Below are 25,829 nucleotides of genomic sequence, written 5' to 3'. Positions count from 1 at the left end.
ATGAAACCCAGTACTTTCCCTCGCCTCCCTTCATACACACCAATATTTACAGCCCTCACAACCCCTTCTGTATATGACCCGTGTATAACCCAATAGTGTCCCTTTCTTTCTCTCACATCACAAATGGACACTCACTTTTCATCCACCACCTCCCCCCCCCCTACAGCATATAATAAACCGGGCACAATGAAGTCACCCAACAAATCAGATATTTTATATATTACGCTTTTATTTACTTCCCTTGGATCCTGCTTCTGTTGCCACTCTATGAAACAAATAGATGTGTCTTATACATTTAGTACACTTTTTTAATCCTTCATTTATTTATTTATTTATTTATTATATTTATTATATATTTTTTATATATATATTTTTTGTTCATATATTTAATATAGCTGGCTTCGAAGTATTAGGTTTCAGCTGTCTAAAATGGATATAATTTCATGTCCAAATTCCCTGACTCATCTTAAAATAGTCTAATTCAGTTTTTAGTGGGTTCTAATTATGTCAGTTATCCACTATTTATTACATATTCTCATCTTAAACTGTGTCCCCCCCAATAGGTCTCTCTGCATGAACTGATATCGCTAGGTCCCACTGTATTTAGCCGGTGCAGCACGGACACACTGATCTGTAAACTAGTCCGGCCTGACACTCCTCCCCCCCTCCTCCGTCTTATAACGCAGCCGAAGCGTCTAGTTACCTAGAGACGGAGCGTGACGTCACTTTACACGTGACCGGCGGCTCCCCCAGGTGACCGCCCCTTGTATCCAGCGGCCGTTCTTCTCCCCACAGTCTTCTATTGACGGCGATCACATGGCACAGTCATGTGACCGCCTCACATGACTTCTCAAGGTCCTAGATCGTCCGGCATTCTGTAATTTAACAAATAATAAAAATCGCAGCATTGTGGGATATCTCCCTTTGGGTAGGGATACTGTAGACACATATTGAAAATATGTTTAACAAGCAGCTGAGTGTTTTAACCCCTTTGTTCACCTAGCCTCAATAGCTTATTCAGTACCGCCCACTGACCCGCCCCTACCCCGCCCCTTGTGTGCTTTTGGCGTTTTTTTTTACTATATTTAAATGTTTGCATGTTTATCTGTATATATGCAAGACAATTGTACCTGAAGAAGGGGTTAAACCCCGAAACGCGTTGTACCACTTGCCTCAATTAAAGAAGAATCATTATTACTCCGACTGTTGGGTGATTTTGCGCCGTGGGATACCTTTTTCCTTTATTTAAATCATATGTTGAACCACGTGAGAGGTCTGATTAGTGAGTGGTAAGGGATAAGTTTAGTAATATGATTCCTTAAAAAAGAAACGATGAGAGGGTTAATTTTAGGGATGTTTAAGGCCGACAATAAGGCCTTACCTTCCAGTAAGTTCCCTGCTTCAGTAAATAGAGAGATGATGGGGGTAACTGAAAGACGGAGGGCTGTAGGAATGTGTTGTTTCAGTTCTCCAGAGGCGAAGTCTAGTACATCTCTGATCTGTACAATAGGGGAAGGAGTAAGAATGCCCAGATTGGAGTCCTGGAACCATTTCCATGCCTCCAGGGTTGCTTTAACAGAGGGATTAGCTATTTGATTTTTGATGGAAAGCTGGGAGTGTCTATTAGGAGACCTCTAAAAGAATATTCCGATTGAGATGTTTCCATACCCACCCATGATTTGTGAGGTGATTGTCTGAACCAATCCAGGGCTCTCATCAGGAGGATAGCTCTGTTGTACAAAAGCGGGTTTGGGAGGCCAATCCCTCCGAATGCTCTGAAGAACTGACAGGGAGATCCTTGGTTTCTTTTTATCCCAAATGAAGGATCTAATTGTTTTAAAAAGGGTGATGTAGTAATTTTTCGGGATGGGGATGAGGAGGACCTGTTGTAGATAATTGAGCCTAGGGAGGACTAAAGACATTACCATATTTTTGTGACCAAACCAGGATAATGAGGGTGAGTGTAAATTGGTTAGTTGGTCTTGTATAGATTTAAGAAGTGGGGTATAGTTGAAGGAGAATAGTTTGCTTATATCTTCTGCTATTTTGATGCCGATATAAGAGAGGAAAGGGGTATCCCAATTAAAAGGGGACATTTTAGCCAATTTTAATTTAACTAAGGGTTTAATGCAAATGGCTAGGACGTTGGATTTTTTTTTAGGTTCATTTTGAAATTTGAAAGTGGGCTAAAGATTTCTAGTATCTTGTATACAATGGGTAATGATATTTCAGGGTTTGTTGTGATAATCATAAGGTAATCAGCAAATGCGGCAACTTTATGATCCTGACTCCCTAACTTGATGTCTTTTATTTTCTTTTCTTGGTGGATGGTTTGGAGGAGTGGTTCCATAACTAGAACAAATAAAAAGGGGGAGAGGGGACAGCCTTGTCTCATTCCATTCTTAATTGTCAAGGGAAGAGAAAGGGAATTGTTTACAATTACTGCCGCTGAGGCCTTTGTATACATTGAGAGGATTGCTTCCGCAAACTCTAGGGGTAGGCCAATTTTTTCCAGTGTAAGGATTATAAATTCCCATTTGACCCTATCAAATGCTTTCTCAGCATCAGTGCCAAGAAAGACAAGGGGTGTAGAGTGTTTTTGGGCGTAGAACAGGGCATTTATTAATCTAGCTGAGTTATCTTTACCTTCTCTTCCACTAACAAAGCCAGTCTGGTCTCTATGAACTAGCAGAGGAAGAAGGGGAGAAAGGCGGTTGGCCATCATTTTGGCCAAAAGTTTTAGATCTAAATTCAGAAGGGAGATGGGGTGGTAGTTTGCACAAAAGGAAGGATCTTTCCCTTCTTTGGGGATGATAGTTATATGCGCTTTAGTCATTTCTGGGGACAGTGGGAAGCTCTTTAAGGACAAATTACATATCTTTAGAAGATGAGGGATTAGGGTTCTGCTAAAGGTGCGGTAGTAGAGGACAGGGAGACCATCTGGGCCAGGGGCTTTGTTCTTAGGGAGATTTTTTATAGTTGAAAGCAGTTCATCAGGTGTAAATGGGGAGCTTAATTTTTCCCTTTAAAGGTCGTCAAGCTTGATCTAAGAACTGTTTGATTGGGTGGGAGGTTGACGTGGAATCTATGTCACAATTTGTTTGGGGGATATTATATAGAGCTTGGTAATATTTGTGGAACTGTTGGGCTATTTCTTTAGTTGTTATGGCGTGAGTACCGTCAGACTTGGTGATCTTATTTATATAATTATGGGCTCTTCTCTTTTTAATCCTATTCATCATGAATTTAGATGTTTTGTCGCCATGGGCGAAAAAATTATATTGGGAGTGCAAAAAGAGCTTGGCTGATTGCGTGTTAAGGTATTTTTTTAATTGTGCTCTAAGTTCACTGAGCCTGGATAATTGGGTATCCTGGAGAGATTTTTTGTGAAGGGTTTCTATTTTATGGATTTCTCACAAAAGGTGATCCATATGTGCTTTCCTTTTCTTTTTGAGTATTGATCCAGCGCTGATAAATTGACCTCTCATGTAGGCTTTATGGGTGTCCCAGATCACAGGCGGGGAAGTTTCTGGGAGAGTGTTAAAAGTGAAAAATTCCTCCATGGATTTCTGCATATCTCGGATCTGTTCTTTAGAGGATAGAAGTTGCTCATTGAGCCTCCAATTGAAGGTTTTGGGGGACAGTTGAGGTGTGGAGACGGAAACCAGAACAGGGGAATGATCTGATAAGTGAATAGAATCAATCCACGCTTTAAAGCAAAGGTGGAGGTGTTCACTGGATATCATGAAATGATCTAGCCTGTAATATGACCCATGAATGTGAGAGAAAAATGTATAATCCTTAGATTCCGGATTAAGGGATCTCCAGACATCTATAAGGTCTTGACTGTGGAGCTGTTTTTTAATGGCCAATAATGCCTTGTGAGAGAGGGCAGATTTGTGGGAAGTTAAGTCGTTCAGAGGGTCTAGGGTCATGTTAAAGTCTCCGCCCAATATGGTTATGCCTTCTTTAAATGAATCTATTATTGGGATGAGACTTTCAAACCAGTTCCGTTGGTTAGTATTTGGGGCATAGATATTTATAAGTGTGTATATTTGGTTTGAAACATAACCCTTAACTAGTATGTAGCGTCCCTCTGGATCTTGTATTTGGGAGCAGAACTGGAAGGGCACATCTCCCCTGAAACCCACACTAACTCCTCTAGATGCTGAAGAGTTTAAGCCACAGTGAAACCATAGTGGATATTTTGAGTGGGAAAGGTTCGGGTAGTGGTTAAATTTAAAATGCGTTTCCTGCAACATAAGGATTGAACAATCCTTCTTTTTGAGGAATGAGAGAATCTGGCATCTTTTGGAGGGCGCATTAAAGCCATTTACATTGTAGGAGACTACAGTTAAATCAGCCATCTCATTTCCGTATCAGTGAAACTGTTAATTCTACTGTTAAATTCAGGTATTCTAGGGGTCAAGGGCCCTAGATGTGCCTCCCAGGGACCACTTCCATCCTCATCAATTAACGTCCTAGATTGGTATATTACAATGTTGGTATCTGCAGGACATCTACTTATACTGAAAACATAGACAAACAATAGTAACGGGTAACAACAATACCACATTCTCTTTTGCTTTACATTCAGCATAAGAACCAAGTGGTGAAAAACAAATAGAGGGTAGAAAAGATAAGAAAATATTATTAATAGTGTGAGATACACCAGGTGAATCCGTAAGTGAAAAGTGGGTAGGTAGGTAGGGGGGATAAAAGGATATGTTTCAGTGCCCTTATATCAAGATAATGGACCAGTTAGACCAAAGGGAGGGAAGAGATAACAGAGATAAAAAGGATACCAGATAAGGTGTATCAATAAGGATGAGAGGGAGGTACTGCAAAGGGTGAGAGTGACAGAGATAATACATGACAACATATTTATCTGTGTAATTGATTTCACTCTCCTAGTGAAAGCCTTCTTGGAGTGGTTTTCAGATTTCCTCTTCTGGTTATTTGCTGCTTGGGAGTTTTCTGTTTATCCCAGGATTAAATAGGAGGGAGAGCAGGTAGTCCGGTTAGGTCTTGAACTGGGTCCCAGTCCTGGATATCAAGTGGGCCGATGTTCAGATGCTCATAGACTGGGTCCAAGTCTAGATGTGAAGAAATGGACATCCTGCGACCTTCAAAAACAAATGTGAGGCCAAAGGGAAAAGTCCATCTATACATAATGTTCTATCTTCTGAGCCAATCTGTTAACGGTTTAAGAGCTCTTCTTTTCCTGAGGGTGGATTGTGCAAGCTCTTGAAAGATTAGGATGTCATGGCCGTCCCACTGCACAGCTTGTGTATCCCTGGATTTGTTAAGCACGGCTTCTTTTACTGGGAAGCTTAGAAATTTACAAATTATATCTCTAGGTGGCGCTGAAGGAGCAGGCTTGGGCTTCAGGGCTTTATGAGCTCTTTCTATCAGAACTATAAAAAATAGAGGGGCACTCCGTATAAGGGAACAGAAGACGGTACTGTAAATATCACTATTTAATATAGCATCAAATATTCCAAAAAAACATCCATAAAGTACATCCATAAAATGAATAAAACAATCAAAGTATGAGAAGGGTCTTAGAAATGGCCTGTAATGGTGGAGGTTCAATCAAGTTCCAGACAGTTCATAAGGAATGAACACTCCCACAATGATAGTCAATCAAGGCAGATCTCCATGCTTTCAAGGGAAATCAAAGCAATACAATCTTGCAACTTCAATACAATGTTACTGATGTGGTGAGGTATCCAGATCCTGGGCTCAAATACAGAGGGACAAATACTTGTGTCCAATTTGGGGAGGACTATCTATTCAATGGATAGAAGATGGCAACAAAAGTCTCTTACCCCACTCTGTTATTGGACTTAGCGTGATGTGTCAGAGAACAGCCGATCATCTACTGCAAACGCGGCGTCCCACGTGGTATGGAGTCTGAACGTGACGTCTCACGTGACTCCTCGGCTGTGGCGGTGATGATGTAATCAGTCTTTCTCAAAGGTATACTCTCAATACGAGATAGATGGTATAGATGGAATCAACCGCCGTTGTTTCTTCCTGATCACTTGTATTTCCTTGAGGGGAACGGCTCACTGTCCCAATTGGCCCAAACGCGTTTCAGGGTATACACCCCTTCCTCAGTGGTGAAGACAGTGAGCGCTTTGCAGCATTTTATATCATTCCAGGAGACCACCTAGAGGTGGAGCTGGTCTAATTGGGGCATTGCAGACACCCGATATGGATTCCATTCGATGCAGTTTCTGGGATTCAAAACCTTGATAACAGCTAGTCTTTCATAATCATAATATAAATGATAGCAGCCTATATATAAAGTACTATGGATGTCAACATCATACACATAATAAAATAAAAAAATTTGCACATAATAAAAATCTTACACATAATAAAAATGGTGGAACCGCAGGAACAGTACCCTACAATGCACTTGGAATGTGTTCCGCCATATGATAATATAAAAAAATAAAATTCTAAATAGTGTCACCATTACATTTTAACAAATATAAGCATAGAATTGCTATATGTATAACCAAAACATATAAAGGATGCCATAATCATAAAAATACTAAAAAACGCACCGAAAACGCACATGCGGTAAGGTGCGTCTTCCATGCGTTTTTGATGCGATTTCTTCAAAAACACATAAAACACCACCAATAGGGGGGTCCTGAAGCATACAGGGGAATTTTCTATATAATGGAGGATATCTGTTGCCTGGTAGAGTTTCTAAGTTGAAAGTTGAAAGTTGAAAAAGGGGGGGGGAAGCAGGGCAGGGAGGGAGGAACAGAGTGCTGAGGAACAGCCGAACTCTGAATCTCCATCACCACCCGGCTAACCCCCCAACTCTCAAAGAAATCCAAATAATTCCCATTCTGCATTGAGGCCCCTGGGAATCAGGGATTCAAATTCAAAAATACGGCGGGATTCCTGCCTGGACATAGCGGCCACATGATTGCCGCCTCTCCACGTTTTTTTTACTTTCTCCAGAGCAAAAAAAGTCAGGGACGAAGTCACAGTTATGTACGTCCTTGAAATGTTTCGAGAGAGAGTGTAATACGTAGCCTTTTCTAATGTTGGCCATGTGTTCTGCCACTCTCTTTTTTAATGTCCTCTTGGTCCTCCCTATATATTGCTTGCTGCATCCACATTGTAACAAGTAGATGACATCAGTTGAATCGCAGGTCAAACAGTCATTAATATCAAATTTGAAAGAATTTTGAGTGGAAGTAACACTGGTAGTCTTCCTCGCAAAATTTGTCACCTTGCAATTCCCACACCTCCCACATCTATGAAAGCCTCCCGTGGTTAACCAATTGTGACCTTCAATTGGACCTTTCTTAATGTTTTTTTTAGAGTGGGTGCTACTTTGGCTGCCAAGGTACTGGCTCTAGTGTAGGTAATTCTTGGGTCTCGGGTAAGTGATGATCCTATGATTTTGTCATTTAGAAGGAGGTGCCAGTGTTTCCTAATGATTTTTTCTACCTGTCGATACTGTGAATGGTAGGGCAGGATCATCCTCAGTACTTCATCAGTAGGCGATTATACATTTCTGATCAAAAAAGTCCTGTCTATTCATATTCTTAACTTTTTCTAAGGCTTTTTTCACTGTCTGGTCCGGATATTCTCTATCCAAAAATTGTTGGCTGAGATCAGTGGCTTCTTTTTCAAATTGACTTTGGTCAGTACAATTACGCTTCAGTCGCCTGAATTGGCTGACCGGTATATTCAATAGCCACTTTGGTAGGTGGCAGCTGGGGAAGCGTATAAAGCTGTTCCTAGCTACCTCCTTCACAAAAGTGCTACATTTGATAGAGCATTCCTCTATCGTTACCCTAATATCTAGGAACTCAACTTCTTTTTGGCTAATCTTGGGGGTGAAAATTAGATTTCTCTCATTTACATTGATTTCTGCCAAAAATTCGTCCAAGGACTCCTGTGTATCTTTCCAGATGAACAGGATATCATCTATATATCTCCGCCACAGCACCAGACTCCCCCCCCCAACCTGTGCCCGATGGTCTCCTCCTCCCACTGGGCCAGGAAGAGATTGGCATAGCTGGGGGCGAATCTGGTGCCCATGGCGGTACCAGTCAACTGGAGGTAGAAGTCCCGTTCAAATGCAAAGTAGTTATGTGAGAGAATATATTGTACTCCTTCCAGAATGAACAATAATTGTTCACTCTTCAAAGTATTGTCCCTCTGAAGCTGTTTCCTTAGGGCATCAATGCCCATTTTGTGTTCAATCACGGTGTAGAGGGAGCTCACATCTAATGTGCCCAACAGCCAACCCTCATTCCATTCCAGGGATTCAAGTGTTTTAATAATATCCGTGGTATCCTTAATATAGGAAGGAGTGGTCCTGACCACAGGCTGCAGCCAACAATCAATATACCGTGACATATTAGATGAGATAGATTCGATTCCCGATACTATTGGTCTCCCTGGGGGACATTTGAGGCCTTTGTGGATCTTAGGGAGGCAATAGAATACGGGAATTCTTTTTTGTGTTTCTACAATATATCTGGCCTCATGGTCCTGCAGGACTCCCGCCGTAGTTCCCCTATCACACAGGGTCCTCAATTTCCTGTGATATTCCTCTGTAGGATCACCTTTAAGTTTGAGATATGTGGTACCATCTCTCAACTGCCTCAGACATTCTTCCCTGTATGCTTCAGTATCTAAAATAACAACCGCTCCGCCTTTGTCAGCAGGTCTAATGGTGATCTCCTTTTGTATCCTGTAGTTCTTGGATCGCATCTCGTTCCATTTTGGTCAAATTTGGATTACGAGTGCGACCTTTCAATGATCTCAGTTCTTTTTCTATGTTGGTCCTAAAGGTGACCATTTCTCCACTTATTTCCTGTCTTGGGTATTTTTTCGATTTTACTCTTAAATCAGTATGGGAATATGTCCCGACACTCGCAACATCCATGGCCGTATCTATAACCGGGTTCTTCAGAAAATATTTCTTCAAGCAGAGCCTACGTATGAACTTTTCAATTCCCACATATGTGGAGAATTTGTCTAAGGCTCTGGTTGGAGAAAACTTAAGACCCTTATTCAGAAGGAGTGTCTGTGCATCTGTGAGTGTGATAGAACTAATATTAATTATATTTGATGTTTCCTCGGTGGATTGTGATAGTTTCTTCTTTTTGGCATGTCTGCCTCTTCGTATCTTCCCACGTGTCTGCGTGTTTGTTGGCCCCTGTGATATGATTCGTCTTGTTGATTGTGTGGTTGAGAGTATCGTGTCTGATTGTAATTGTACCTCAACCCGGTGTTCTTATCTGATTCTCCCGGTATTCCGGGTATCGATGTCTTAAGTTGTAATCGTGTTTGTGATCTATGTGTCTCTTTGGTGGAGAGGGTGTCCGGGTATGTTTCATTTTGGGACGATGGTGTGGAGGGGTCCCATCTAAAAAAAGAGGCGATGCCAGTGCCTCATATCTATTAGTGACTGCAATAAGTGATTCCTGGTGTGGAATAACATTAGCCTCATTCGTGAGTCTATGTGTCTCTGTATTATCATTGGTTCTTTCTTGGATATGACCATTGTTGTCATTGGCAACACCCCCATACTGATTTTTCAATTTCCTAGTTTTTTTATATATAATTTCTTTTTCAAGAGTATCCAAATTTTTACAAATTCTATCGTGCCAGCCCTTAGTGTCTTCCCCAGTAGGAGACTGTTCTAGTTCTTTTTTAATCTTAGCGATTTGTTCGCCCAGTTCATTGGATATTTCTTGGCGTCGCTTGATTATCATTTGTATCAAGCAAACTGACTGGGCTTTCAGAAAGGTGCCCCACTCCTCTCTAAACATCTCGGTTACCAAATCACTAGCTGGGGTTTTGTTTAGGACTAGACCTTTAGGAATTATCCCCTTTTGCAGAAAGTAGGAGAGGGAGGTCACCTCCCACTTGTTGCGTAGTTGTTTCTGGAGCAATTTTTCCAAATCTCTAAACATATCATCGTTAGATCTCAAATAATTAGATCCCGCATTTCCTTCATCATTAAAAATAAATTCATCTATTTTCTTAAATTTACTATTAATATGTTCCCAAATATCCATTATAGTCTGTAGGGAGCTCAACTGGAGGGTGGATGTAACAGAAAAACAGTAGTGAAGATCAGCGGCTCACCTCTAGACTAAGTGGATAAGGGTGCTCACCTCTCGGTCCACCCGAACCGTATGGAAGACAGAAATAGTAATAAAAAATAGAGGGGCACTCCGTATAAGGGAACAGAAGACGGTACTGTAAATATCACTATTTAATATAGCATCAAATATTCTAAAAAACATCCATAAAGTACATCCATAAAATGAATAAAACAATCAAAGTATGAGAAGGGTCTTAGAAATGGCCTGTAATGGTGGAGGTTCAATCAAGTTCCAGACAGTTCATAAGGAATGAACACTCCCCACAATGATAGTCAATCAAGGCAGATCTCCATGCTTTCAAGGGAAATCAAAGCAATACAATCTTGCAACTTCAATACAATGTTACTGATGTGGTGAGGTATCCAGATACGGAGCTCAAATACAGAGGGACAAATACTTGTGTCCAATTTGGGGAGGACTATCTATTCAATGGATAGAAGATGGCAACAAAAGTCTCTTACCCCACTCTGTTATTGGACTCAGCGTGATGTGTCAGAGAACAGCCAATCACCTACTGTAAACGCGGCGTCCCACGTGGTATGGAGTCTGAACGTGACGTCTCACGTGACTCCTCGGCTGTGGCGGTGATGATGTAATCCGTCTTTCTCAAAGGTATACTCTCAATACGAAATAGATGGTATAGATGGAATCAACCGCCGTTGTTTCTTCCTGATCACTTGTATTTCCTTGAGGGGAACGGCTCACTGTCCCAATTGGCCCAAACGCGTTTCAGGGTATAGACCCCTTCCTCCTCAGTGGTGAAGACAGTGAGCGCTTTGCAGCATTTTATATCATTCCAGGAGACCAGCTAGAGGTGGAGCTGGTCTAATTGGGGCATTGCAGACACCCGATATGGATTCCATTTGATGCAGTTTCTGGGATTTAAAACCTTGATAACAGCTAGTCTTTCATAATCATAATATAAATGATAGCAGCCTATATATAAAGTACTATGGATGTCAACATCATACACATAATAAAATGAAAAATTTTGCACATAATAAAAATCTTGCACATAATAAAAATGGTGGAACCGCAGGAACAGTACCCTACAATGCACTTGGAATGTGTTCCGCCATATGATAATATAAAAAATTTAAATTCTAAATAGTGTCACCATTACATTTTAACAAATATAAGCATAGAATTGCTATATGTATAACCAAAACATAAAAAAAATTTAAACCGGGCAGCACTCCAGTAGTGAAAGAAAAAAAAAGAAAAAAAACTTTGATTCACCCATGTGGAAAGAAAGCAACGTTTCTGCTCAACACTAGAGCCATTCTCAAGCTTGAGAAAGGCTCTAGTGTTCAGCTGAAACGTCGCTTTCTTTCCACATGGGTGAATAAAAGTTTTTTTTTACTTTTTCACTACTGGAGTGCTGCCCAGTTTAATTTTTTATTTTTATTTTGGGACTGTGCTGGTCTCTGATCGGCCTGTGACCGCATAGCTGATAGAAGTGCAGGATCAGTGTGGCTCTTGGCATAACAGCATGGCAACTTCTCACCTGGCATGTCAAATAGGTTCTGGGCGGCGCAGCGGAAGAGGCGATGGCAGTGGAAAAGGAGTCGGCCAAGGAGGAGACGGAGGATGGCGTAGGAGGAGGAAGAGAAGAAAAGGCAGGCCTGCATGCAATCCGTGGTCGTAACGCAAATTCCACACGGGTGCCATGGGTTGCATGCTTTATGGCCATCGGAAGGTTCACCCAGTGGGCAGTAAAGTTATGTACCTTCCCTGCCCATGTTTGCTAGACCACGTGTCTGTGGTCAGATGTATCTTGGCACCGATATTGTGTGCCAGAGATACATTCACTTGCAGCTGAACGTGGCCATATACGGTAGCTGAGGGATGCCCTTCTGGGAGAAATATTTCCTTCTGGGTACCCTCCATTGCAGTGTGCCAATGGCCACAAGTTCTGTCATGGTTGCTCCCACTGGGCTCGGTGATGGGAGGCCAGGTGCCTCCTTAAGGCAGTCGTCCCTAGGTGAGTGTTGGGCTTACTGCTACTTATGCGTTGACAGCACAGGCTTCAGATGGCAACACTATTATAAACAGCTGACACGTTAAAAAAAAAGTCTACACTGCAGAGCCATGTGCCGGCGGTCTGGCAGCGCAAGATGGGACTGTGCATGGTGGATGGCTCGCTCCAGATACATTTGCAGTCTGCTTTTTGTCTCCTGTGCACTGCGAGTACTGCCTGCTTCTCCTCCCTATCTGCTGCTCCATCTCTCCTTCTGAACTCCCCTCCTCTTACTCTCTTGTGGGCACTCACATGATTTCCATTGACACGACATCATTGTCACCTTCACCACCACTGACCACCACTTTGTCACCTTGACCACCACTTAGAGATCTTGGAGTAGACAGGAACAGCGGGGACCACCTTCCTTGGGCTGATATGTGTACTGTCGTCAGACCGCTGGGTGGCGACCGTTGCTACCTTCTCTTCCTCATCCGATTCCAAAAATGGCTGCGCATCGGTAAGGTCTGGGAATGGATGGGAAAATAATTCCTCTGACTCGAGTGAAGAGGCTATGTTGGTGGTGGTGGTGTCAAATTTCTTAACTCATTGCGTTATCTTGAGACAAAAGCACTTGAAAAGCAATTGAAGGTGTATGCCCTGCGAGATATACGGTCCGTGAGTGGTCCATATGTCCCAGAGCGGCTTTGATCATGTGCACGGAAGCGCACAGCATCATAGTTTACAATGATGTTGTGCACGTCTGGCCACACGTGGGACTATTTTTCCCGCACTCATATAATCATATGAGTGCATGTCAATAGCCCCACGGATGGCCCGACTCGCACAGCATCATTGTAATCTATGATGCTGTGCGCTCCCATGTTGCACGATCAATGCCGCTCTGGGACATATTGGAGGACATACGGTCGTGGGCAAGAGGCCTTACCCAGTGTTTTACCATTTAGTAGGTACTGATGACTTGTATTATTCCTTCCCATCTGCATAACCTTCCATTTGTCAGTATTAAACCTCATCTGCCACTTCTCTGCCCAAGCTTCCTATCTATCCAGATCCATCTGTAGCAGTATAGTGTCCTCTTCCATGTTAATTACTTTACACAGTTTAGTGTCATCTGCGAAAATGTATATTTTACTGTGCAAGCCTTCTACTGGATCATTAATACATATATTGAAGGAAATATGGCCCAATACTGACCCCTGAAGTTCTCCACTAGTGACAATGATCCAATCTCAGTGTGTACCATTAATAACCACCCTCTGTTTTCTATTACTGAGCCAGTTACTTACCCACATACAGACATTTCCCCCCAGTCCCTGCATTCTCATTTTATGTACTAACCTTTTATGTGGTACAGTGTCAAATGCTTTGGGAAAGTCCAGATATATGACATCCATTGATTTGCTGCTGTCAAGTCTCAAACTTACGTCCTCAAAGAAACCACCTCATAAAGCCATGCTGATATTGCATTGTTTGCTTATTTTCTTTGAGCTACTCCAAGATAGCATCTTTTAGAAAATCTTCAAACAATTTACCCACAACAGATGTTAAACTTACCGGGCTATAGTTTCTGGGCTCTGTTTTTGATGCCTTTGTACTTCATTATTATTCTTACTCTTATTATTATTGTCCTCTGTACTATTATTATTATTATTATTATTATTATTATTATTATAACCCCCTCTATATTATTATTATTATTATTATCATGTCCCCCTCTGTGGTGTTGTTTTTATTATGGTCCCCTTTGTGGTGTTGTTATTATTATTATGGCCCCCTTTGTATTATATTTCATTATTATTATTATTATTAATAATAATAATACAGAGGGGGGATAAAAATTATAATACAGAGGAGGTAATAATAATAATACAGAGGGGGCCATAATATTATTATTACCCCCTCTGTAGTAGTAGTAGTATTATTATTATTATTATTATTATTATTATTATCCCTCTGTATTATTATTTTTATTACCCCCTCTATATTATTATTATTATTATTTATTATTATTATTACCCCCTCTGTCGTATTATTATATTATTATTATTATTATTATTATTATTATTATTATTATTATTGCCCCCTCTATAGTATTATTATGACCTGTCTGTATTATAATAATAATTATTATGACCCCCTCTGTATTATTATTATTATTACCCCCTCTGTATTATTATTACAATTTTTATAATGACCATCCCTCTTTTATTATTATTGCCCCCTAATTATTAAGGCCCCCTCTGTATTATTATTATTATTATTATTATTATTATTATTATGGACCCCTCTGTATTAGTATTGTAATGTATTATGGCCCCATTCTTTCTACATAATTGCCTCCTTGGTATGCTTCCTCTTCTGTGGTGTTGATAATGTCCTCCATTCTGCCCCCAGTACGGCCTGCTTTCGGGTACTCCTATAGAAATAAAAAATATATATACCTCTCTTCATCACTGCGTCACTGCTTCTGGCCTGTGTTCTTGTGTCCCGACACAGGTGGTCACAAACACATCACCGTGTCCTCCTGCATTGCATCATCATGTCATCTTGCGAGACCCGGTGCAGGAGGTCACAGTGAGGTAATCACGATCTCTACTGCCTCATAGGCTTCAGGCCTGGTGGCCTGAAATCTATCAGACAGAACCGAGGAGACCAAAACTATTCTATTGGGTTGTCATGTCACTGTTGGGGTGTGCATTGTAATCTAACCTACACAATCCTGTTTCATGGTTCGCAGCGATGACTAATTGTGAACCCCATTTTACTTGTATTTATCATACCAGGCATTTCACACTAGAAAACCCACAAATCAGACTCTGACTGGCCCTCAGGGGTACAGGTGAATCCCCCAGAGCCCCTGATCAAGGCAAGCCCCTAGTCTCCAACCCCCTGCACAAGTGGCACATAACACACTAGCCTTGCTTCACTACATACATATATTCAATGTACAGCACCTCAACCAGCCTATGTTTATATAAAAAACTTGATAGATTATTAAATAAACTACCCAGTTTATTTTCCTCGACACGATCAGATGGCTGAGATGACTTGTAGGTATAGAGGAAAGCTAGCCAGTGTTCTCTTTTTCCCCATGACTTACCTTCTCAAAGTTGCTGCAGGGACCCCCGTATTTAATCATCTGGTAGCATTTTGCTGCTGTGTGAGCAGGTAGTATTTGAATCTTATCCGTATAGTAGGCACCCCAGTCTGACACTGCCCACAAGATATATCTAGAAAAGGTGAATCATCTATTTTCCTAATTTTCTAATTGGATTTCATAATGAAGGTAATTTCATTGTTGCTTATCACAGAATGGAATGTTTTAATAAAAATAATATCAATGACACAAATATATTAAAGGTTTCATTGCATGAGATAAAATGAGGCTTGTAATTATATGCACATTCTTTATATTGTATTTTGTTTAGGTAATGAATGTGGATGGAACCATGCGGAAAACCCTCATTGAAGACAAGTTGCCTCATATATTTGGTTTTACTCTGCTTGGAGATTACATCTATTGGACGGACTGGCAAAGAAGAAGCATTGAAAGAGTTCACAAAGTGAGGGCAAGTCGAGAAATAATAATTGATCAGCTGCCAGATTTAATGGGGCTTAAAGCAGCAAGTGTAACAAATACTTTTGGTAAGTTTATAACCATTTGCACTCAGGTATATTTCATATGGTGGCATGAAGAAAGATGCTTTCACTCATGATGATTTTGTAAGTTGCAATTAGTTGTGTTTTTATACAAATTCTCAGATTTGTTTTTTTTTTGTTTGTTTTTTTTAACAAATTGTATTGAGCGAATCCATACAATACAAGAATAGAACAGTGGAGGAGTGACAAGTCTCCACTACTCTTGCATAGGTCAAAAACAGAACACAGGTCTGTCAAGAATATAACATATAATGTAATGTAACCATTGAGGCAAATCAAAAGATTCAGGAGGGTAACTTCTGGTGTTGGGGTGATAATGGATCCACATATCTTATTACATGTTTGAAAAATCTCCCACCACTGTTGTAAAATCAGGCACGTCCACCATATATGGAGGAAAGTACCTCTCTGCTTTAAGCATCTCCAGCATGTGTCAGGTGCCGAAGCTGAGTAAAAGCATGTGTTGTGAGGGGTTTTATACCAACGTGTGTTAATTTTATAGTTATTCTCCTGAATCTTAACACATCTTGAAGCCTTATGTGAAGAGTTAAAAATATTGAGGGTGTCCTCCGGGGAGAGACATCTATCTAGATGTTTTTCCCATAATCTAATGAAAGCTGGCGTAAGAGCGAGAGGAGGAGTCCTCAACCTGTTATACCATTGTGAGATCAATTTATGTGGGGTAGAACTTTGAGAAATAGTGTACTTAAACCAAGTTATAGGGCGTAACAATGTGTGCAGGTGAGCGTTTTGACACATGTATGCCCTCACAAAGTGAAACCCATTAAAGCTGGAGTGAGGTACATTCAAAAGATCACCCATTTCATTTATAGATATTAGCTGGCCATTGTTATAAAGGTCTACCAATCTCGTTTTAGAATGGCTAATCTCAATAGGAAGGCTGCTTTTTAAGGCCTGAGGAGCCAAGTGGAATACGTCTTCTACTCTAAGAATAGTGGATGGCAGTGGGGAGTTAAGGGGTGAGTTTTGCAAAGCGTTCCACGCATGTAGGGTAGCTTTCATAACCAGGGTGACATTTGGATGGAGAGGCAACGGGGACATGCGTCCTTATAAAGCCGCTCTGAAAGGAAGCCGAAGTAAGGATTCCTCCATCGGGAACCAGGATTTCTGTTTGGGGGCAGACATCCAATCCACTACTCTAGTAAGGAAAACCGCTCTACCATATATTTCGGGGTCTGGCAATGATATACCCCCTCTCTCTTGGGTAAGACAGAGATTTATAAGACATTCTTGCCTTTTTCTTATTCCATATGAAGGATCAGAACATGGACCTAAGTTTAGAGGAGTACGTGGAGGGAACGAGAATTGGTAAGGTCTGTTGGAGATAGGTAAGTTTAGGAATAATGAGAGAAAGCAGGATATTTTTCCTCCCAAACCACAAGCGTGTAGGGACATCCAGGGAAGTTAAATCCTCAGCCAATTTATTCTGGAGAGGGATGTAGTTCAAGTTAGAGTTGGTTTGGGTTAGTGCTCATTTTCACACCTAGGTAGGTTAGAAAAGGGGAAGACCAATGAAAAGGTGAACATGATTCTAGTTGATTCCTCAAGGTCTTTTTAAGGTCAGTGGAAATTATCAGTGATTTGTTGTGATTCACCTTGAAATTGGAAAGTGACCCGTACGTTTCCAGGTGGCCATAAATCTTAGGAAGAGCTGTTTCGGGATTGCTCACTATTAAAAGCAAGTCATCTGCGAAAGCGGCAATTTTGTGCTGTTGGTCACCAAGAGTTATTCCCTGAATGTCTCTATCTATCCGGATGGTCTGCAGAAGAGATTCTAGGGCGAGGACAAAAAGGAGGGGGGATAGGGGGCAGCCCTGGCGGGTACCAAAAAGGAGGGGGGATAGGGGGCAGCCCTGGCGGGTACCATTGCGTATCTTAAAGGGGTCAGACAGGGTATCGTTCACCCGGATTGATGCTGAGGCATGAAAGTACATAGCTTCTATTGCTTGTATAAAGGGGGAGGGGAAGTTGCGAGAACGCAACGCTGAATATATAAAGGACCAGTTGACTCTGTCGAAGGCCTTCTCCGCCTCCGTGCTGAGAAGGACTAAGGGTAGGCCTTTTCTTTTGACATACTGAATGATATGGAGTATTCGGGCCGTGTTATCTTTCCCCTCTCTTTGTTTAACGAAACCCACTTGATCCCTGTGGATTAGTGAGGGGAGGAGCTTCGTCAATCTGTTTGCAAGCATCTTGGCCAAAAGTTTAAAATCTATATTAAGAAGAGAAATAGGTCTGTAGTTGGGGCATAGAGAGTGATATTTACCTTTTTTGGGAATTAACGTAATGTGGGCTCTAGTCATATCAATAGATAGTGGCACACCCTGCAAAGTATTATTATAAACTGGGAGAAGGTGTGGGATCAGTACTTCCTGAAAAGATGCGTAGTAGGGTATAGGGAGCCCATCAGGACCTGGGCATTTCCCCCTGGAGGAATTCTTTATGGCATCCAGAAGCTCCTCAGAGGAGAAGGGGGAAGATAAGTGTTTTTTGTCTTGTTCTGAGAGTGAGGAGAGTGCTAGTTTATCTAAATACAAACTAGAAGACGGCATAGATTCTGTGTTACCCGAGAGAGATTGTGGTGAGTTGAGGTTATAGAGGGATTCATAGTAATCCCTAAATAGGGAAGCTATTTTACTTGATTCAAAGGTTCACCCTCTGGGGTTTTCAATTTGTGAACATAGTTATTTAGGTTCCCGACGTTTGAGTCTGGACATCATATAGCGGGAAGCTTTATTACCATGCGCAAATATTTTGTATTGAAAGTGTAAGAAGAACTTGGCAGATGCCACATTCATGAGGTTTTTGAGGGAAGCCCTACACGAGGACAATTCCTGTAGATGTGATTCTAACAGAGATCTTTTATGAGCACTTTCTAGGAAATTGATTTTTTCATGAAGGGAGTCTATTTGTTTTTGTCTCTCTTTTTTAAGGTGAGCACCGAGGCTGATACAGTGGCCCCTTATAATGCTTTATAAGGGGCATTATAAGGGGTGTGACCTCAGGGGTGCAATTTGTAGTAAAGTATTCTTCTAAAAGGCGTTTCAGCTTAAATTTAATATCTGGCGATCTAGTGAGCTGTTCATTAAATCGCCAGTGGCTAGTGGGTCTATGGTTAAGGGGAGATTTCATGTGTAGATAAATGGGGGCATGATCTCATAGGATTATGGATCCCATTTCAGCCCTGGCACACAATTGGAGATGTTCCTTTGAGACAAATAAATAGTCTAAGCGTTGGTATGACCTGTGCAATGATGGGTAAAAGGTATAATCTCTAGAGTCTGGGTGCATGGTACGCCAGACATCAATCAGGTGAGCTTTGGCCAAAGTTCGCAGCAGGGAGCGAATACCCTTTTGGGATTGAGCAGATTTATGGGAAGAGGAATCGATGAGGGTGTTTAAAACAAGATTTAAGTCCCCTCCTAACACTGTAATCTAAAGGATTCCAATTTTAGTAAAACTGATTTTAGCCAGGGTATCTGGCGACTGTTTGGTGCGTAAATATTCACAAAGGTATAAAGGTGTTGACCCATCTTACCTTTGATCATTATAAAACAACCCTCAGGGTCACATAATTGATCATCTAAGATAAAGGGAACCTTGCTCTGAAAGCCATTGCTCTCTCCTTTAGTTTGATGTGGGGGAACCACAATGATACCATGTAGGTAAAATGAAAAAGATAGGTTAGGGAAGTGGTGGATCTTGAAGTGTGTTTCCTGCAGGAAAATTATATTCACTTTATCTTTCCTCAATATCCCAAAAATCTGGCTCCGCTTAGATGGTGAGTTGCAGCCTTTTACGTTATAAGAGGCGATTGTAATAGCCATCATGGGGATGAAGAGGAGAGGCAAATTGTTGAGTTATGTGAGCATGAGAGCTTGTTAAATCAGTGAGCTGTACAGGGTACTTATCGTTTAGACAGATTGATAGAAATGAAGGTCGTAATCTTGGTGATGAAATGACCCGTCTCGGGTGGATACACCGCTGAGTATTGAGAGACCTAGATAAAAAACTGTAAAACGAATACAAAATGAATAAAAGAATAGCATGATCAAATACAACATAGGAGTCCCGAGGGACCTGAAGAGAGGGGGGAGTGGCATTTGCCAATTGCGGACTTGGCTCTCTATTGTAAGTATCATAAAAGCCGCAAGGCTGAGGCTATAAGAAATAGGTGACAAATGGGAATGGGCGCCTTGGACCATAAACTCCCTTATTAGGTTATCTAGTTTGAGGGTATAAGGAGAAAGATAGGGGAGCAGACAGGTGGGTAAGGGGGGTGCAGGGGGTGGTGGGGAGAGATAAGGATATAGGAAGGAGGGTAAAAAAAAGATCAGGAGCAACACTGAGCCAAAACATATCCCCAGGTCATGTGAACCCAGGGATATGAATATAAAGCTATGGGTAACCCTGAAGGAGGAGGTATCGTAAGGACACCTAGGTAAATAAACAGGCCATGTATGATCTATATTTTGGATTAGTACATTGAGAGAATAGACATTACAGGTAATGTAAAATTAAGCCAGAGGCCACTGAATACATAATATAGCCTGAAGGCGCTGAGAACATAGTGTGGCAACATAATGCCGGACACACAGTGAGTCAGGATATTAAAAGATAAACACTGAGGCAATGTGTCGCCGGGTATATTGACAGGGAATGCTGAGTTCACAGAGTAGTCGGACATCTCCTAGGGCATTATAAAGCGATATATTACCGGTTACCCATGAGTTAGAGTAACTGGGGATACATCTTAAGGCACAGCGTCGCCGGATGCTCTGCCCAGTATTGATCAGGGAATGCTGAGTACATGCGATAGCTGGATGGCTCTAAGAGCACTACAAGGCAATATACTACCAGATATACTAAGGGTCAGCTTAAATCCTAAGGCACAGTGTCATCAGGTATACTGCACCGTGGAGGTCAGGGAATGCTGAGCACACAACTTAGCCCGAAGGCGCTGATAGCACAATATGGCAATATAATGTCAGACACATAGTGAGTCAGAATATTGGAAGAAAGACATTGAGGTGATGCGTCGCCGGGTACAATGACGGGGAATACTGAGTACACAAAATAGCCGGACGTCTTTAAGAACATTATAAGGCGATATATTACCGGTTGCATCACGAGTCAGAATAACAGGAGAAAAATCCTAAAGCATAGTGTCGTCGGGTATAACGCCCAGTAGCGGTCAGGGGATGTTGAGTACATAAGATAGCCGAACGGCTCTAAGAACGCCACAAGGCAATACACTACGGGACACACTAAGGGTCAGAATAGACCCTAAGGCACAGTAACGTCAGGAATACAGCATTGTAAAGGTCAGGGAATGCTGGGTACCTCATATAGCCTGGTTGCGCTGAGGACATAATATAGCCAAATAATTCTAAATACACTAAGTCAAAATATCAGGAGGTAGACATTAAGGCATTGTGTCGCTAGATACATTACTTAATAGTAGTCATGGTATATTGGGTACAGCTCAAGATAAGAGAAGAGGAGAAAGAATCAGGATGTACATCGTAAGAAGGATATAGAGGAAGGGAAAGAAGGGTTATAGAAAGGGAAAGTTGATATCCTTATACTCATCATATAAGACAATTATTGGGGAGATATAACGCTTCGTCGCTTCCGAAGACGTCTGTAGCTATGCGTCTTGGGGTGAGAGGCTGGTTTTTCTTCTTCTCCTTCTGTCTTTGGTCCTTGGGGGTGCATTTTGTTTCAAAGGGCACAATCCTGGGAAGCTCCGGTAGAGATGTTAAGTCCTGGACAGCATCCCAGTACTCGATTTCCAGGGGAGGAATGTCCAAAAGATCAAATGTTGGGCCCAAGTCCAGATGAGATTTAATGGTAATCCTCTTGCCTTGGTAAAAAAAGGATAATCCAAATGGGAACTGTCATCTGTACAGGATTTTATGGCTTCTGAGCCAATCTGTGAGAGGTTTGAGGGTTCTTCTTTTTTGAAGTGTCATTGGCGCCAGATCTTGAAAGACACTAATCGGCCCCCCATTGTATTTCGCTCCTCCTGGCTGACGTGCCTTGATTATTACTGCTTCCTTGTCTTGAAAGTGGAGGAAACGGCAGATGATATCTCTGGGGGGCTCATTTCCCTTCGGTTTCGGACGTAAAGCCCGGTGAGCTCTCTCAATGACTATGGAAGCGGAGCGTTCTGGGCCCAGTAAATCATCACAGATCTCTTTGACAATATCTGAGGAGTCTTGGGGAGAGTCTGTTTCTGGGGCACCTCTAAACCGTAGATTATTTCTTCTCCGACAATTTTCCTGGTCTTCCAGGGCATTAAATGCAGCGTTAAGATGTGATTGACATTTCTGCAGGCTGATGGCTGGGGCCGCCTGGAAATCCAAGATCGCGGCCTGGTTGTTCTCTAGGGCTTCTACACTGCCACCGACATGCCTGACGTCTTGTCTAAGGGAGGAAAGTTCGCTCACGAGCGGTTCCATTGCTCTCTGCACTGTAGAGTCCAGATATTTTCTGGAGATTGGGAGGTGTTTGCGGTGTCTGTGATCTTCCGCATCGCTGCCGTCAGCTTGAAGATCCGGCTCACTCTCCTCTGCTTCTTTGCATGGCTCCGGCACCATATTTGCTTCGCGCGCTGCACAGATTGCAGCGGCTTTTTAAAAAAAACTTGTCCATATCTCCACAGTTTGTCGAGTGCTTTTGGGAGAGGGACGAATCCCCCTGCTTTCTGCTGGCCGATTTTGCCCATTATATATGCCAGGCAGCTAACGTAAGCTGATAGAAAGCCGGGTCTGAGCAGCAGAGCTCAAGCATACACGTCCATACCGGTCCGGCGCTAGCTCCGCCCCCATCAGATTTGTTCTTAATAAGGAAGGCTGATCTGATCATATGGGAGGTATGCCAATTCATTTTCTCCTTAAAGAGGACCTGTCACCTCTCCTGACATGTCATTTTTAGTAACTAATTGCATTCCCCATGTAATAACTTTGGAGCATCTATTCTTATGACTCAGTTGTGCCATTCCTGTATTATTCCTGCTAGAAGTTTATAAATAAATTGCCAGCAGTCTGCAATAAAGTTATTGCTGGGTGTGTCTGATTCAAACCAATTAGTGCTGCTTGTATCAGACTGTGCAGGGACGCACTCACAACTGGTAACATTCATATGTACCTTTACTGCAAGCCATAGTAAGAGATGCTCCAGAATTGTTATTACATGGGGAATGGAAGTAGTTACTGTAACTGGCATGTCTGGAATGGTGACAGGTCCTCTTTAACTGCATTGTAAGTTTAAAAGGACAAAGAAGCTTGAAGGCATTTATCTTCTGTTTCCCCAGGTGATTCCCCCAGGTGAATAATAATGAGCGCTTCCATTATGTACCGAAGGACCAGGAAGTAGTGAGCACTCTGTATTCGCCACTTCCTGGTTCTCGGCTGTCGGTTGTGCAGGCCTGCGCACAGCGTGAGGTCGCTCTGTGACCTCACGCTGTGCGCGCCAGTTTAGAGCAAAGCCGACTGAGGAGGGAGAAAATTGCAGGCGGCGTCCGTCCAGGAGCAGGAGAGGCAAGTGTTTTTTTGTTTTTTTTAATAAAAAATGGGGCTGCTGGGGGCTAATTGGAGGCATATGGGGACTAATTGGAGGCATATGGGGGCTAATTGGAGGCATATGGGGGCTAATTGGAGGCATATGGGGGCTAATTGAAGGCATATGGGGGTATTTGGAGGCATATGGGGCTAATAGGAAGCATATGGGGGCTAATTTGAGGCATATGGGGCTATGGGGGCTAATAGGAGGCATACGTGGGCTAATAGGAGGCATACGTGGGCTAATAGGAGGCATATGGGGGCTAATAGGAGGCATATGGGGGAGCGGCATATGGGGGCTAATTGGAGGCATATGGGGGCTAATTGGAGGCATATGGGGGCTAATTGGAGGCATATTGGGGCTATTTGGAGGCATATGGGGGCTATTTGGAGGCATATGGGGGCTAATTAGGCATAATAGGGCTAATTATGCATATGGGGCTAATAGGCATAATGTGGGCTAATGAGGCACAATGGCTTATAATGGGGGCTAATAAGAGGAATAATGGGGATAATGAGGCATAAGGGCTTATAATGGGGGCTAATGAGGCATAAGGGCTTATAATGGGGGCTAATGAGGCATAAGGGCTGATATGGGGGTGATAAGAGGCATAATGGGGGCTAATAAGATAATTAATGGGGGCTAATGAGGCATAAGGGCTGATATGAGAGGCATAATGAGGGCTAATGAGAGGCATAATGTGTCATCCACAGATGCCCCCATAACAGTGTGTCTTCCACAGATCCACCATAACAGTGTGCCTGCGCACTGACGAGAGACAGAAAGAAGGGGAAAGAATCCACGGAAGCAAACAGAGGACGGCACAGCAGACGACTGAATAGCTTCTTTTGTAAGTAAATTATAAAGGTATACCTGCATACCGCAATTCTCTCGTATTTTGTAATCTTATTTATATATACTTATTTAGTTTTTGCCCCCCCCCCCATTTTTGACTGTGGTATCTTTGTGCCCCCCCCCCCCCTTCCCCATATATTGTTCCTAGAGTCGCCACTGGTGCAGAACACCTGGAGCTTCCGGTCCTCCAGTACTAATGAGTCCTACCATAATGGAAGTGTTCATTAGTATTCGCCCTATAAGACGTAGTGATTCCCCCGCCCCCCCACACGCGCACACACACACACACACACACACTTTGGGTGACAAATACAGTAATTATCCAACATGTCATTAGCATATCCAATAGCATGCCCATCTTCCTTGAGCCATAACTTTTTTATATTTCCATTCACATGGCTGTATGAGGTCTGTTTTATTTTTTAATGCCACTATTAACCACCTCAGATCCCCTAGCTTAAACACCCTTAATGACCAGACCACTTTTTACAATTCTGCACTACACTACTTTCACGGTTTATTGCTCGGTTATGCAACTTACCACCCAAATGGATTTTACCTCCTTTTCTTCTCACTAATAGAGCTTTCATTTGGTGGTATTTCATTGCTGCTGACATTTTTACTTTTTTGTTATTAATCGAAATTTACCGAAATCTTTGCAAAAAAATGACATTTTTCACTTTCAGTTGTAAATTGTTTTTTTTAAAAAAAACTAAATTTCTATATAAATTTTTCTCTAAATGTATTGTTCTACATGTCTTTGATTAAAAAAAAAATGTTTGGGTAAAAAAAAAAAAATGGTTTGGGTAAAAGTTATAGCGTTTACAAACTATGGTACAAAAATGTGAATTTCCGCTTTTTAAAGCAGCTCTGACTTTCTGAGCACCTGTCATGATTCCTGAGGTTCTACAATGCCCAGACAGTAGAAAACCCCCACAAATGAGCCCATTTAGGAAAGAAGACACCCTAAGGTATTCACTGATGGGCATAGTGAGTTCATAGAACTTTTAATTTTTTGTCACAAGTTAGCGGAAAATGATGATTTATTTATTTTTTCCTTACAAAGTCTCATATTCCACTAACTTGTGACAAAAAATTCAAACTTCCATCAACTCACTATGCCCATCACGAAATACCTTGGGGTGTCTTCTTTCCAAAATGGGGTCACTTGTGGGGTAGTTATACTGCCCTGGCATTTTAAGGGCCCTAATGCATGAGAAGTAGTTTGAAATCAAAATGTGTAAAAAATATCCTGTGAAATCCTAAAGGTGCTCTTTGGAATGTGGGCCCCTTTGCCCACCTAGGCTGTAAAAAATTGTCACACGTGTGCTATCGCTGTACTCAGGAGAAGTTGGGCAATGTGTTTTGGGGTGTCTTTTTACACATGCCCATGCTGGGTGAGATAAATATTGATGTCACACAGTCCTCTCCTACCCGTCCCTTTTAAACCTGGACACGAAAAATTTTACATCTATTTTGGCCCGACGTCTCAATATTCTTCTACCCAGTCTTATTCATAGGGACCACGTAGGATTTATCCCCGACAGGGAGGCGCCTGACAACATTCGGAAAAATTCTTAACA

General features: G+C 42.0%; 1 protein-coding gene across 1 annotated transcript in view; it reads left to right on the top strand.

Moving 5' to 3' along the window:
- LOC122920076 (low-density lipoprotein receptor-related protein 5-like) overlaps nucleotides 1-25,829 on the top strand; it is an 833,413-nt gene that overhangs the window by 211,331 nt on the left and 596,253 nt on the right. Inside the window, 1 exon segment of the mRNA XM_044269285.1 lies at nucleotides 15,573-15,789. Coding sequence (XP_044125220.1) covers nucleotides 15,573-15,789 — 217 coding nt within the window.

The sequence above is a fragment of the Bufo gargarizans genome, chromosome 10 (assembly GCF_014858855.1).
Source record: "Bufo gargarizans isolate SCDJY-AF-19 chromosome 10, ASM1485885v1, whole genome shotgun sequence".
NCBI classification, from domain to species: Eukaryota; Metazoa; Chordata; class Amphibia; order Anura; family Bufonidae; genus Bufo; species Bufo gargarizans.
The sequence above is the reverse complement of the archived record's forward strand: the minus strand, read 5'-3'. Positions and strand labels throughout refer to the sequence as shown.